Source organism: Ischnura elegans, chromosome 8 (assembly GCF_921293095.1).
Source record: "Ischnura elegans chromosome 8, ioIscEleg1.1, whole genome shotgun sequence".
In the NCBI taxonomy this organism is placed as follows: Eukaryota; Metazoa; Arthropoda; class Insecta; order Odonata; family Coenagrionidae; genus Ischnura; species Ischnura elegans.
In genome coordinates, this window is record NC_060253.1 from 66,126,894 (window position 1) to 66,143,928 (window position 17,035).

A 17,035-nucleotide genomic window follows, 5' to 3' on the forward strand; every position below is an offset into this window, starting at 1 on the left:
CGCATCCATACACTTGCCGCGTCGTCGTTCTCTCCGCCGCCGCCGGTCAGAACCAGAGTCGACCGCACGCTCGAAAAAAACGATGTGAAATTCGGGGTTGCAAGTTGGCGCAGGATTTTACTTTTGATTTGATTCACAATGTAGAAGTGGTTCATAAAATAACGTGGTACTAGTCACTTGGTGGAGTTCGGTGGAAATATCTACTTTTTCTGTACGTGTATGTAAAAAATTGGCTGAAAACAGGCTCCGCCATTTTGTTATATATCTAAGGTTATTGACGAAACAAAATCTTTAAAAACCCTCCAAATGGAAGAAGACGAAGTGTTAATTGAGGTGGTATAACACCTTTGTCAATTACACTATTCATGAAACCACTGCACGAGGATACAGTTGGCCATTTTCAGAAAAAATCGAGAGTGGTCGTTTTTCGCTAAATTAGTTCAACTTTGACCTCAAATATATCGTTAGCGTGAAAGTACAGAAAAGAAATAATGTGAAAAATAATGCACAGTTTATTTGAAAATATGTATGCGAAGTTTCAACTTCCTGGCTCAAAAAAAATTGTTTTTGAGCTTTTGGCCAGCTTTTTTCGTTTCTAACCCACTGTGCGCAATAATGAAATTTAAGGTTTTTTCACTCACTTGTCGTCATTATTATACAGTTTATGAAATTCTCGCGCACTTAGGATATACACCCATAGCCTGGGTCGCGTATGTGGGTGTAAACATTTCGTATTTCTACGGGTAAATAGCAAATCCTGAGTCACCCGGCCTCGGCTCTCCTGGGTATTTTACATGGCTTGGAGTGTTGCATAGAGGTTGGCTTCATTTTCGTAAGGACTGCGTAAGCCTCGTCTCCCCGAGTTTTCTTTCCGAGTTTGCGGTGGCGGAAGGTCAAAAGAAAACGAAAGTTTCGCCGCTGCTGGATGCAATCTCTTGCGCTTGGCGTCAGCGGTTGCGGTAAACGGAGGCAGCGTCATAAAGAGAGAAAAGTGTTGCATTCGTAAAATATCGTGATTCACATGAACCACGTGCCTTACTGCGCAAGGATTGGATTTTATTTTGATTGTTTATTTGATGCAAAAAGTTACTTGCGACAAATAGCGTGATGTAATCAGCAAACTTAGAAAAAAGTAATGAAAAATATATTGTTGAAAACGGAATCAGCACGAAATAGCCGAAGTTTCGTCAACCGTATCTGAGCTTTTTCTAAAGAAACACATAAAAACTTCTAATCGTTCTAAATATTTTTTACGTTTGAAGTTGTTCTTTTGAAAATTCTTGAATGTTCCGAATTGGTATGGTATCAAGAATTTCTGATAGGATAGATAGAAATTGTAGGGATGGAAGTTAATTGAAATAGGCGATCTGAAATTCTTTTTGTGTATTGAAAAATCTATTTTCATGCATAGCATCCGTTTTTGCATAGTTTATCCGTGAAATATCGACTACTGTACTATCCCGCAGTAAAAATTACTAATACAAATAATAACGTTTTTTCTGTTATTTCCCCGTGCATATCTGGAAGACCTTACATTGCGTTTATATCTGGAAAGGATATCATGGCTATGTGCGATCCTTATTTACCTGAAATTAACTTGCATCGAATAGAAGCTAATTATTACTACCGATTATGGAAGACTGTATCGTCCGTCATCTCCGCATAGCATGCATGGATAAAATAATCTGGGCCTATTTAATGGCTGCGGTTCTAAAAATAAGTGGATGTCGTTAAGAAAATGCGGACACGGCTGAATAGGGTAGTTTCCTTCATCAAAGAAAACGAAAGGCATTGATTGCGATTCGTTACCCACCATTAGTGTATTCATAATATACAAATTATTTGGTTTTAGAAATACCGGTTTAGACGAATGGCAATGGTCAATTTTATCCTCATTTGAAAAAGGCCAGATTGGCGCCATGCGATTCCACTCCACGTGACGTCACAGGGACCTAGTAGTTTTACATCGTCTGAGATTACCAATGCATGCATGAGGCACAGAGCTCAGGGAAACATGTTTTAATAATCACCTATTAAAACTGGCTAAGGTCGGAAAGTTTTCTTCGTTTGACAAGACATTAATATCCTTATTTAAGCCAAGCGCTACCAGCTAGCGGGGAACTCTGCTACCTGCTAGAATCCTGCGTCGTATAAGCGCTCAAAGCCTCGCCCCAAGGTCACCTCACTTGCGGCAGCGGGAACCAGAACGACGTCACACGGAGTTTTCCCAGCATTCATACTTAGCCGTCGCGTTTTCGCGCGCTTGAAAATTTTCATTTTTCATTTAATCGCAAAAAATAGATATCGTCATTTAAAAATCTAAAAGCGTGTAATACGTACTCCAGGAGTAATAATCTTTCTATTTAGGCAATAAAAAATAATAGGAAACCACCCTATTATATTTACACAGCAGAAGTGGGGGCACAACAACAACAGTTACAACAAATCCTATCCTACCCTATCAAGGAAACTTTGGCGCTATAGTGGAAACTCGTATGAGTATCTTTTCCCAACAGTTGTGACACAACTCCAGACACCACGAAACGGCCTCATTCTCAGTCGGTGTAATCGTAGATTAATGTTCGCCAATACTTTTGCTAACAAACTGAAAATTCATGTAGCTGATCAGCACCATTTTTCCTACTTGTTCTCGCCAAAATTTTATTTTAATGTAAGATATAAACGCATTCCTTACACTTTAGAGATGGCCAAGGATTCATCCAATGGGTATGTGGCTATTTTTAATTAAATGTTAACGTAGACTATAAATGTTTTCATGCATTTCGTAAATTTAACAGAACAGAGCGCAAATATGGGTGGCATAGTATAATCAAATGTAGTTGAAATAGAGATGGAAGAAATGTATGACGTCATTCCTCAACTTTGTGTCGATTTCAACGAATCAATTCGTCATATGACAATCATATTAATATACCGTTGATTATTTAATAATAAAAAAACACAAAACTCTCTGGAGCAAAAATACATTTAAATATACTTTGTAGTATCCCCGTGTATCTTCCTCATATTCAGTAATATTAACGATTTTCTTCTCCAATTTTCACTTAGCTTTTGAAACGGTATAATTTTTTCCCCTAAAGTCAATAAAATACGATTTTGTCAATAAAATCTCACTTTTAACTCTGGTAATTTTTAACTCCATGTCCTTGCTCAATATTGCTGCTTTTGCGAGATTTCTATTTGTTACAAAACTGTTTTCCAACTGCCCTACTGATTCTGCAACTTGCTTACCTTCCCTGCCCGATGCAGTCATCGACTATCTATTTCTTGTGGTGTTTACGGTCGATTTCGTTTAGGCACTAAATATTCCATAGGAGTTTACGCGACTTTGGTTTATAATCATCGACCAATGATTGAAAGTAAGATGAGATTTTAAATGTTGATTCGGCTTATCAAATATTACGTGATCAAAAAGGAGAAATTCATTTGCATTTTATAGACTCTGAACAGATAATGAGATACTTAAAGTTTGCCGCTGCGCTGGTCAGCGTGGCATTCAGGGATGAGAGTAGTATCTTCCTGAAGATGCATTCGCGATATCAATGCAATACGCGATTACGTTCGGAAGCATAAGCCAGCTGTATATAGAGCAAATCCATTTCAAGTTGGTCGTCGGTCAATATGCTATATATTTGCAATATTTACGCGTTTAAGCCAATATGAAACTGCATTGACAAAATTTAAAAGCAACAATATTTTCTCATATTAATGAATAATTAAGGGTTCCAAAATAATAGTTATCTCTTCGTGGAGGAAAATTTGAATTATTTTGCCTAAAAAACTGCTTTTTATTCTTTAGTTTCAATGAGGCACGGCTAACCTTTGAAAGTTGAGGTTAAATAATGTTTACCATTTTTCTCCGTCATTTTACAGCTTTTAGGCTTGCCCAGCGAAAATTCTAGTTTGGATTAATGGAAAAATACGCTGTGTTGAGCCGAGTATTCTTATTGCGATAGTGGCATAAAGAAAGACGTAGATATTACTCAAAATTTATTTCCGTATATTACCAAATACCCTAACTACCTTTTCCTTATTGTGCTCTTTGCTGACATTTTAATGCTATTTCAGTTGATGCTTCGCGCTCACCAGTATTTTTCTGAGCATGCTACGTAGTTTTCAACGGAACATATTTATAATATAAGCATCTCCTAATACAATTTGTCTCTTTTCTTTATCTCCCATATTTCAGTAAAGTTCTCCTCTTTTAGTGTAAAAAAATTGCGATTCCCTAAAATACCTTGTAACCGGTATCCGTAAAGATATCTCGGAATTAAAACGTAAAAAGTTGCAAACGTGCTACAGGGGCCTTGTAGCTCAGTACTATTATGTACATTTTATGTAAAAAAATAAGCATTTTCAATAGATAAAAACTTCTCGGGATTGTCACAGCAAAAGGCTATTAAAGGCCAACGTTTCGATGAGAAACTCCCTCATCATCATCATGTCTAAGACTTAACATACTCGGTGGCAAACACGAGAAGATTTTATCTACTGTATAGCCTGGGAAATCCTACGATCTTTTAAAAATTTCAATCTTATCAACACTCATGTTTCCGAGGGCCGATGCATTGGCTTCAGCTTTCCTGGCGGAAATTATCTTTGGCCGTTACGTTCACTCGCGAGTGTAGCAAAGAACCGTCGTGAGGGAAAGATTGGTTTTAAAAAAAAAAGCAAAACAAGTCGCATATTTCGTATTATTTTCGCTACTCTCCGAGCAATCCGAGGTCGAGTGTTAACTTCTCGCCGTCGAAGCAGGAGTGCATGCTCGGCTCAAGCCGCATCGCGGCTGCTGTAAAGCACTCGACCGCAAAGCCAAGATACGGCGGAGACGAAGGCCACCCGCATGTGCCGTTGTGCCCCACATTATAGAGTGAAAAAAGAACGCGAGAGTTTCTCGTGAGCCCTGACGGTGACGCAAGCTAATCTTCACCGTTCCATCCATCCCGCCTCCGTGAGATTTGTTTATCGTTTTCGTCTAGGACCCTTATTTTTAATAATTTTAATTATGATTTTTTTCTCTGCTTGGTGAGAAGCTAATCCTGCGATCATAATTACGATGAAAGGTAACAAACAAATCTTCACTTTAAAGCATCTCGTTGTTGAATATTATGATCTCCCAAAGGCTGCAAGGAAGTGGGAAGAAAATGAGGTATTCACTGATTGAAGTTTTCAGTCTTCAAAAATATTTTTTAAAGTTGTATAATTGTAGGTACATGTATACTAGAAGTTTCCGCAAAGTGGTTAGACTGGTAGCGCAGTTAATTAAAATATTTTGGAAAAGTTTGTAGAATTAACATCAAAATCTTGCAGGAAGCAAGACCTGATTTAGTATTGCTTTGAAAAGTAGTATTTTTTTTTGTTCGCATTTCTTCTGTTCTGGTGCAAAAATTATGCTGAGAAGAATCATTCGGGTCCTACCAATTTTTTACTCCTCGTGGGAAATCGTTGGTGACTCTGTAAATGTTCACCGTTGACTAATACGCGGTCGTTTGCTTGAATTTGGTTCGGCAGAAATTGATTTTGAGGATAAATATATAGGTATAGAAATAGTCAAATTGTTCTTCCATCTCTCGCTATTGTCCTTATTTTTGGCATGTCCCATGTCGCTTTCAGCTAGTTACTCGGCAATGCCTCGATAAAGCCTTACGTATGCACCCTTATAAGTATATGAGTGAAACTGCATAGAATAAACACCCCAGCTTGCTCGTATGAGTAAACGTAAGTATTATAACTGCAGGTTTTCTAATAACTTGCATTCATTTTGCCTTTTTTCCATGGATCATGCATGTGTGGATACTACCTTCGAGTACCCATCATATATAATCAACTAACAGAAGTGTACTTAAGAAGAGATGGTTGGGTCGCATCTATCGATGGAAATATTCACGGATATTCAGTACGTTTCCTCGGAGAATGTAATTCGTTTCAATTTTTTAATTTAAAAAAATCATAAGGGATCGAAATACTGATTCTCTTGTGTGTGTTGATCGCTGCGTTACTTAACCTACAAATACGTTTTCATTTCCTCTCAGGCGATACAAAATGTGATGTTAGGTCGAAATTTAATTTGAAATTTAAAGGAATAGAAGGAGACAGTTTGCCTTTTATTTTCTTTTGAGTTAAAAATTATAAATTTCTCGTGAGAGAGGAAAATTCTTGCATTGATTGTATTTCAGATACCCTATCAAAGCCTCCGTGGTTCATGCATGGCCAAGAGTTCTTAACTGCGTAACTATTACCTCCTCAGAAAACCTGGTCACTATTTATGCCTGTTTATTTATTACACCTTCCCGTTGGAATTAGATGGAAAACTGGTTCTTAGGGGCTGGGTAAAGAGGGAAATTTTCATGTTTTTCCGTGAACAATGGATCCATTGGCGACTAGTTTTGATATCTCTTAATATACTGTGGTTTTGCCCAAATTTATGTGCCAAATTTCATTGACTTTGTACCCGAGTGTGGAAATATCCGATGGATCCGTGATCCGAAATCAAGAATCTGGTCTAAAAAAAATATGGTTTCCGAACATCTTTTACATTTTACTTTTACCAACTCCACGACATTATAATGGACGACCATCATCAGAGAAATTCTGAAAGCATCAGTGTAGCGTCGCACTATTTCATGAACATCATTACTCCAATATGGTATCCTCACTGAACGCCTCATCATCATAAGAGTGCGGTGTGCAGATTATCTTGAGCGAAGTAACACTTGTATCAAGGCGCTAGTCAGCGAGGCAAGTGCAATTTATAGCGAGGAATGAGGAAACGAAGATGCTAGTCGGCTAGAGATTGTAACGTGGAGCGAAGCTGCTGCAGGCCTATCAGTGCTGCGCTAACTGCCGGCGACGTGAGATTCGCCGCAGTTGAACAGGCAATTCTCTCTCTTCCCAACTGGCCCTTAGAATTTCCCCTCTCCCTGCGTCTTTGCCTCTTGCATAACCATCCCATTTCATGGGTAACGGTCCAGTGAAAGATATCGCTGCGCCTATTTTCCGTCGCTCTTCCAATGCAGACGCTGCAAAGAGCTGGTTCTCTGTGTTCTCATTACACTGCGATCACGGTAATCCGACACGTAAGCAGCCGTGGCATAGCTAAGATTATCGAATACGCCGGATTATTGGAAACGTACGGTAAACAAACGCAGTGCACAAAAAATGTTAAGGTATAATTTTGTTATTAAATACATATAGTGACCCTATATCCCTCCAAATCCCTCTCCCTACTGCTCAGGATGTGAGTCAGGTGGATAAAAAATTAATAATAACGATTATGGTCGATATAGGCCGAATAAACCGTGGATACCATTGTGTCCACTCTGAAAAGAAAAATTCTTTTCCCGATTCAGTGGGGCACGCAATGAAAACTTCATGCAAATTATGAACTAACGAACACCTACATACATAAATAATGAAACAAATACTTAATAATCATTGGAAAATCTTTTACGTATAACTGACGAAATAATATTAGCCGAAGGGAGGTCGCCATCCCTGCATGCCGGATTACTGGATGCGTCGGGTTACCGAAACAAATATGAATCGTATGATTTCACATTACTTAAGAATGGGAGAAGAAACCAGTATAGTACGAGACATGTACATTACAGTCTCGTACATGGAAAAATATGACTGCGTGTATAAGTACTTGAAATTCTTCAAGAAAATACTCTATAAAAGCGGCAGGACGATTGGATATCAAATAATTACAGTGCGATCTCGGTAATCGATCTCGGGGGCGTGGCATAATTGGATCATCGAAAACGTCAGATTATTTATTGAACACGTACAGGAAACAAGCACAACGCACAAAAAGCTTTTTAAAGTATAATTTTGCATCTCCTTATATATTTCTACTGTATAGATACCTTTTTCTCAACTTTAACGCAACCAAACTCTACAAATGAGGTGTCAAAATGCACAGAATTAATCAGAGAACATGCGACGGCATATCTTACTTCCTAAATATTGCTACTGTTTCCTAAAATTGGTTTTAAAAAATTGCCCTTGATATTTCTCTTAGGGGATGAGGCGATCCGCCATCTTGACGTCACGCACTTGCTCCATGGTGCAGAGCAAACCTTTATTTCGGAATATTTAATTCATACCAATTTAGTTTCAGATACATATTATTATATTTTTTGCAATATAACGCGCTTTCAACATACAAGTATTAACAGAGGATAGTGTAATTACTTCCAATGTTGTGTTTAAAGAGGTCCTCTGACCTCAATTTGTACATGAACATTCCAATTAAATTTGTACATAAGACCCTGCCTTTTTTTCTACATTTTAAAATTATAGAAACGCGCCTATCCCTCTCTGGACCTGCATTGAAAAGAGCGGAGGAAGCCCGCTGGGAACGGGCGCATCACGCTCGTAAATGTATAGTGTTAGTTTTAAATACATATAGTGACGCCAGCTCTCCCTTGTGAATCAGGGTAGATAACCAAATTAATTACAAAGATTATGTTCGATAGACGCAGAATAAACTCTGGGTACCACCACCATTGAGGCTAGAGGGAGGGGGTTTTAGGCCAAACGAATACTGCGCTGCAGTGTTGCTAATCCGAAAGAAAAATTTACCACAGTGGCCTGCGCACCCGCCTCCCTTTCGACCTACAAACTTTCCAACTCGGTTCTGTGAATGGTTTGATGTTTTGTTTGTGAGTCATCCGTGCCTTATTATTTTTTTATAAATTATTTTCTTCTGTTGTATTTGATTAACTTGAAATTTTTGTATATGCTCTTTTTTTTAATTGGTTCAAATTGTTATAATATTTGTTAAACTGATTGCCAAGCTATAAACTGTATTTGTAAAAATGTTCCATCGCATGTAAAAATCTAAGCTCTGGGGGGGAGGGGTTTATCCCCCAAACCCTCCCCCTCTCCGCTTCACAGCTGCAAAGAACAATTTCACCCCACTCTAATCCGTTTCGGGGAATTCATAAGATAAAAAGTTACAAGTATAATAATAAACAAATACTTTCTATGTACTGAAGACATTTTTCATTGAAAGCTGACGTAATTCTATTAGCCGAAGTGAGGTCGCCAGCATTGCACGCTGGATTACTGGTGTAAGTGTCGGATTACATAGATTGTACTGAATACGCTATGTATAAAATATTCTTAAGCTATTAAGTGAACGTAGGTTACTGGGTGACGTGATGAAGGTCTAATTATTCCGCTAGCGTAATCTCACTCTGATTGATCGAGGTTTTCTGTCCTTGCTCTCTTTAAAGTATTGACTGCAGTTATAGAATTACATATTTCTTCCTTCATACTTTAGGTTCTTCGAAACAAGTAGTTCAACCCTTTAAATACCAATTTTTTAAATTGATATTAACGAAAACCTACAGATATTCATTTTCCCTCGTTTGGGACTTAAATGTCCCGTTGGTAGTCTAAGGCATCAATGTATCATTCATATAAATCACCATTCATACCTTTTCCGCCGCCACCATACATACCTACTTTCTTCTGCGATAGTTGTGAAAAGGAAGTCCTAAAAATTCTGTTACTCGTCATGGGTTATCTTCGAGCTCCTTCTAGCTTCGAGAATTTTTAATGGCATTTTGATAACAATTATATTTGTTGTTAAATTCTGTATAGCTAATCCTGGGTGTAAAAGAAGTGAAAGGACTTCATATCTTATTTATGAGTTGCAGGAAATCTCCGATAGAGGCAGTTGTTGCTCTCTGTTAACTTTCCCTTGAGTGATTATTCCTTGTGTATCTCACCCTCAGCTGTAATCGTGGGCCTGTTTCATAGGCTGGTGATTGAATTTCTTAATCGCTAAGTGATAAAAAATAACCGCAACTCGGAGAGTACGTTTCACGTCCATAGGATATTATCGATAATCATTGGAAATTTTTCCCACCCTCTATACGCTTCGCATTTGTGTCAGTTACAGTATGTTACCCTTTTCCGGTCATAATTCGATATTTTCGAGTGCGTCAGTGAAGGGCCTGAAGGAGATTGCTTAATCTGGCCAAGAAGTGATTGCAATGTATTCCCTGTAAACGGTTTTTATTTGCCAATATGAGAAATCTACCTTACCTTCTATTACACCCAGAAGAGAGTCGATTAAAGTATCAGTGGCTGCATGCAAGAGCAAGTGTACTTAACTGGCAAGTACTTGTTACCTCCTCGAAAAAAGTGATCATTTCAATAAAGTTATTTATTAGAGGGCATGTAATTTGGATACATTATTTACATGTTTTTGTATTACCTCTTCCCGTTGGAATTAGAGATTCTATTCTATTATTGGATGGGTGAAGAGGTGAATTTTCATTTTTTCCTGTGAATTGAAGATGAATGATGTTTATGTTTTAATACCTCTTATACTGTGGAATTGTCCACATTCATGTGCCAAATTTTAAATACGTTGTACCTGGATCTGAAAAACATTCGAAGTACCCGTGATACGAAATCAATGATCTGTGTGAAAGAAATCTTGTTTTCCACCATCTTTATATTTTACTTTTACCAACTCCACCACATCACAATGGACGACCGTCATCTGAGAAATTCTAAAAGCGGTAGCGTAGCGTCTCACAATTTTCACGAGCGTCTTTCCTTTACTGTGGTCGGAATCGGTCCTTCATGCCTATCGTCGGGTCAGTTCTTACTGCATACCTCTGCATAAAGTATGCATAAAGTGATGATATTATTTTTGGAAGCTAAAATTTTGCTGTCATGATATGTTAACTGAAAATTTTCCTCAAAATCATCGTCGTCAATTTTTTCTGTGTCAATTCTCCACGGAACTCTGAATTCAATTTGTTTCAAATGAGCCACTCTCGTACATATTTCGTTCGTGTGTTAAACAGTGGTTGTTAGTACCCCCGAATAAAGAAAAATTTGTTGATGTCAAATCTGTTCCATGAACAGTGGAGAAATTCATATTAATTTTCATGAGAACAAATTTACTGCTTTTAAAGCTTTACTGTGGCATTGTTATTTCATTCGTTTTTTACGTAGACATCTTCCTCGGTCTAAAGACACGTATCCCTCACTCGTTAATCACAATGGCTCATCTTCATGGAATTTTTATTTAAGAATCATTTAGAATATTATGTCATCATCAACCGAATAAGGTATAAAAGAAACAATTATTAAATAGGGTGCTCCTTCGAATACACACTACATGTTACTGAGAATAAGGAAAACATGACGCTCGTCTTCCTTTTTCGCGGAACTTGATGATTAAACTGGCCAAGTTAATTAGGATATGAATAAGGCAATACAATCAGTTTTTTGTGATTTCAATTACTCACAAGTTTGAATGTCGCGAAAAGATTCAGGAGAGTTTTACCTCCGGTATGAAAGTGTGCGTTACAAATTTACTCGCGGTATCATGAACCCTTAGTTTCACGCTGAGCGGGGATTTTGCCGCATTTTTCGAAAGTTCGAAATAGGGCATTTACTGCTTATAGATAACTGGTGGTACACTTTGGTATTCTATTTCTATACTTTTCCCTCGACCAATAACATTGTCGTCAGCAATTCCTTGAGAAAAATTATTCAAATTAAGTAACAATAATGAAATTTGCATATTAATATGCTTTATTTTTGTGCATGAATGAAAGAGGAAAATATTTAAAGTGCTTTTAATGTTAGAACTTATCCAAATGCGTTAAAATACCCTAAAATTTTAATGCATATTTAGGAAAACCAAAAAAAATTAAAGTGTTGCAAAAAAGCCGCAAGCGTGCACTGGCGCTAACCTCGCGGGCACGTGTAGCTAAGGGTTGAATTGAATCCTTAGGTTTCCGCATAAGACTAATGTAATGTTGTTTGTTGGTATTTGAGCGAAATCGTCGCAGTTTTTGTCCTCTTTCCTTACCGTCGTCGCAGTATTTCGTATAATGCTTTCCTCGTGGATGAAATCTTCTCGGTTTTCTAACCGGGTCAGTGTCTGCATGGTGTAGGCCGACGTTTCGTTGGGAGACTTTCCCAACATCCTCAGGGCTCATGATCCTCTTTTCTGGGCTTATGGGCTGATGATGGTGTTGAGTCCTTTTCCTCAATTATCTAGACTATGCACGATTCGTTGTGAAAGCGATATTTATTATCAAACACAGACACATGGCTACATCAGCATGCCTTAGCGCCATCACCGCTGAACAACCCCCGAGGTGCAACGCGAGAAACAAGAGAAGACACACAGCAAACAAAAGACAACTAAAACTATCATGGCTGACAGCGTAGTGGTGGCAGTACAATTATTGATACATGACAGATAGTAATTCTGATTATCAGCCCTGAGGATGCTGGAAAAGTCTCCTCAACGAAACGTCGGCCTACACCATGCAGGCACTGACCAGGTTGGAAACTCGAGAAGCTTTCATCCATGCTATTCACCGGGAAAAGCTTAGATTCTTCATGCTTTACTCATAGCACATATAATATAATTCCTTGATGAAACAAAATTCAGCGTGTTTAAGCACCAGGAAAAACAATTCTTGATTTTATTGAAACAAAAAGCACGTTATTACTTTTTCACTTCTTTGATGAATATGAAAGATAAAGATTGATTGATGGTCAGTATGAACTTGAAAATTCTAAGACTTATATGTATGACCTATATGTGAGAAATGTCTGTAAAATACTTTTCATATTCCGGTTAGCTTGCCCAGTTTAATCTTCAAGTTCCGCGAAAAGGGGACTTGAAGATTAAACTGCGCAAGCTGAACACATTTTGCAAAAATATTATGAAGAGGTGTATTTTTAAAATCTTCGGAATGGTTTTTCATGCTTGAGTTCTATTTGATTTTTTTATGGGGTTTGTTTTTTTTAACTTTCACTATCCACTGTTTGCCACACTTATGACATAAAATTAGAATTTTTTACGAGCAGGATTAAGTGAGACATCAAATTATTTCCAACCTTTTTAGGAACTTGAATTTAAATATAATACAACTTCCTATGCTACTATTACAATAAATATGATTTCCTACCAAACAATCCAAAAATAAACGTCAAATGGGATACCAATATTTACAGAAATAATCAATGAATGTTATATAAGTCGCTATGGGTTGAATTGTGTAGTTGTGCAATTTTTTAGATGTGAATAAGTTTTCTCATCAGTTTTTCTCCTCTTGTATTTCAGGAGCGGAAGAAACGGCTAATATAATCAAATCGTCTGGCGGTAGAGCCTTTAGTTTTAAGTGCGACATCGCGAACAGAGAGGACATCTACCAGACGGCCAAGAAAGTAAAGGAGGAGGTTGGGACGGTAAGTTAATGTATAGATGTTCACAAACAATCATTTATCATCTCACTATTCAAAGTTTCAGGCGGAAGTTACATAATTTCCTAGATGAAATCCTTCTTCCTCGGATATTAATTTTGAGTAAAAATGTCTGCTTGGAGATTAAACTGGGCAAGTTGATTGGGATCAAATGCGATGATCTTGCTTTTTAATCTCAAGAAAAGAAATACAAATAATTATAAATATCAAGATTCTGACAAAGATATTAAACTAACCGTGCCTGGATCATAATGGAAGTAAAAGCGATCAATTGAACTATATTCTTAATTTTAAAGATCAGACAGTTAACAATAACGACTTATTTGTCGTATCAAAGTTATGCGAAACCCTATTTGCAAATGCAACCATCCTTGAAACATTTCTCATGCAATCCATCGCAAATGTCGCTTTGTCATTGCAGAATACTGGCCACTGGATGCAATAACAGCTTCAAGTTACTCGTTTGTGTTTATTCACCACAGCCTTGCAAATACGTATCGACTCGATTGCGGTGGCTTGCGTTTTGGTATGGATACGAGATTTGCTTCTTGCTCTCAATGCCACGATAAATTGATTTTAGATACAATAGACTTTACGTGGCTCTCAAAGAAATTCTTTTTTACGCGAGGAAAATTTTGAGCTCCTTATAATGCTTCCCTCGTAGCAAACCTCGCAAGCCACCAAAGAGGTTGAGTAATTTTATTTGGGAATATTTCGACGTATCCGTAATGATAAATTTTTGTCTCGTAATTATTAACCGTATGTATAACCAAAAAATTACTAATAAAGTATTTTAATAAAAATGTATGCCTAAAAGTTCACTCTTCAAGTCTCCTGCGAATCCTATGACCCATTCAACCCCTTCAGAGAGCAGCGAATTATTCGCAGTATTTTGCTTAGTATTTCAGCGAAAAGTTATTTCTTACGTGTCATCACGAGTCTGTAAAGCCAAAAGCAAATAATGCCATAGATAATCACATTAAAAAAAAAATATTTCAGGAAGTTGTCGGTTTACGATCAGCCGAGATAGTGCTACTGACTTCAATAGGGTGGTTTCCTATTATTTTTAAATTCCCTTAATCGAAAGATTATTACTCCTGGAGTACATATTTCACGCTTTTAGATTTTTAAATGACGATATCTTATTTTCGCAATTAAATGAAAAGTAAAAATTTTCAAGCGCGCGAAAACGCGACGACTAAGTATGAATGCTAGGAACAGCCCGTGTGACGTGTGGCTGCTGCTGTTTGAGGCTACCTGGGTATGAACGCCGCTACGATGCAGGCTTCTTGCTACCAAGCATAGTGGTAGCGTAGAGTACCCTGCTATCAGATAGAGCTTGGCCTAAATAAGGATTATTAATACCCCATCAAACGAAGGAAAATTTCCGACCATAGGCAATTTTAATGAATGATTATTATGAGATGTTTCCCTGAGCTCTGTGCCTCATGCATGCATTGGTAATCTCAGACGATGTAAAACTCCTGACTACTCGTATAGAATCTAGGCCCCTGTGACGTCACGTGGAGTGGCATCGCATGACCGCCAATCTGGCCTTTTTCGAATGAGGTTAAAATTGACCGTTAACATTCGTCTAAACTGTGATTTCTAAAACCAAATAATTAGTACATTATGAATGCACTAATGCTGGGTAACGAATTGCAATCAATGCCTTTCGTTTTCTCTGATGAAGGTAACTACTATATTTCGTGAGAAAGTGGACTCTCGAGCGATACTCCGCGACTTGTTGACGCTGACATATAAATGCAGATTTCAAACAACCATTAACTTACGTATTCCACTGTTTTCGTCGTCTACCTCGAGGTATTTACAGCTTTTACAAAAGCCTCGAAATTAACACCTTGGCTGTTTTCGTCCATAAACTTGGTTGTAAAAACTTGCTAATTTTCACATTCCGTTTACGAACTTGCTTCAGAGGGTGAAGTTTTGAAATCGTGACCTTGGATGAGCCGACTTTCAATCGATGCCTCGTTCTGGAGATGTCTCAAAGACGTCCATGACCCCAAGTTTTTTCTTAATATTTCCTTATTGGTTACCTCTTGTAATTATATAGCTGACGTAGGTGGATGAGGCATTGGAAATAATTAATACTGGCCCTGAAAAGCGTCCTAATAAAAAGGCTCTCAAACCACAATTATTGTATGATTTCTGCATACACGATACATGGACCGTGTTCCGCGCCTAAGTCTTTGCATATTCTTTAATTAAATATAGTTTCTCAAGATTTTTCCTGGAGTTTTTGTAATTACCAAATGGCAGGAACGGCCAACCCACCGACAATAGGGTGGTTTCCTATTATTTTTTTATTGCTTTAATCGAAAGATTATTACTCCTGGAGAACGTATTTCACGATTTTAGATTTTTAAATGACAACATCTATTTTTCGCGATTAAATGAAAAGTGAAAATTTTCAAGCGCGCGAAAACGCGACGCTTAAGTATGAATGCCGGGAAATATCTCCGTACGTCGTATTTCTGGTTCCCCCTCCCGCCCGGTGAGGTGACCTTGAGGCGAGGCTTAGCGCTGATACGTCGCAGGATGCTAGCGGATAGCTGAGTACCTTGCTGAATGGTAGCGCGTGGCTTAAAAAAGGTTTATTAATACCTTATCAAACGAAGAAAACTTTCCGAACTTAGCCAGTTTTAATAGGTGATTATTAAGACATGTTTCCCTGAGCTCTGTGCCTCATGCATGCATTGGTAACCTCAGACGATGTATAACTCCTATCCTCTCGTGTAGAAACTAGGTCCCTGTGACGTCATGCGGAGTGGAATCGCATGGGCGCCAATCTGGCCTTTTTCAAATGAGGATAAAATTTGACCCTTGCCATTCGTCTAAACCGGTATTTCAAAAACCAAATAATTTGTGTATTATGAATACAGTAATGGTGGGTAACGAATCGCAATCAATGCCTTTCGTTTTCTTTGATGAAGGAAACTACCCTATTGTGTGCCACATTTTAGGAGATAAAAGTGAAAACCAGTGATTCGACATTACCACCAAGGTTTAGATGTCGACTATTATTTGTACAATATAAAATGTTAAAGTATTAGGCATTCATAAGAATGTTTTCCACCATAAACATTTTGTTGAAGATCGTAGCAAACGATAGTGAAAAAACCATTTAAAAACTGAAAATTTTTGTTAATGGGGTTTATTCACTTAGTATAGGCTATTTTTAATTTGCTCAAGGTAAAGATTTGCAGGATAAGAAACGTCCTGGAACAGAAATAAAACGATAGTGAAAATTGGTGTTTTATTATTTCCTAATATTCGTTAATCGCAGGAAATGAGATAAGGACCGACAAATACCAAAAAATTGACCAGCAAATACAGGCTGGCCCTCATTACAAGCAGAAGGTTCAGCTCGGCTGCGAAGTAGAAGACAGCTATATAGTATATATGATAGTGAGGCTAATATTCATATTAGGTGACTTGGGAAGAATTTCAGCATCGTGACCAAAACTGGAAAAAGCAAGCTAATTCATACAATTTTTAAAATCATTGCCTGATAATAATCCTCCAACGCGACTTCTGCAGTTATCATAAATATATTTTTCTTTAACTTTACTCGAAATGAACTCGCAGAAGCTGCTTTGGATAGAATCAGACAATTAGCGACCATCTCATTAATAAGGAGAGTTGAGACGTAGTCGTAACACGGTTTAAGTGTTTTAAAATTGACCAAATGCGTAGAAACCAGAGATATATCTCTCTCTCCTTTTCTTATATTGTG

The 17,035-nt window shown here is 37.7% G+C and overlaps 1 protein-coding gene across 2 annotated transcripts in view; it reads left to right on the forward strand.

Moving 5' to 3' along the window:
- The window catches only part of LOC124163293 (short-chain dehydrogenase/reductase family 16C member 6-like), a 142,679-nt gene that overhangs the window by 110,336 nt on the left and 15,308 nt on the right, over positions 1–17,035 (forward strand). For both annotated transcript variants that reach the window (XM_046540094.1, XM_046540093.1), the window contains exon 2: positions 13,139–13,263. In XM_046540094.1, coding sequence (XP_046396050.1) covers positions 13,139–13,263 — 125 coding nt within the window. The remainder of the gene's footprint in view (positions 1–13,138; positions 13,264–17,035) is intronic.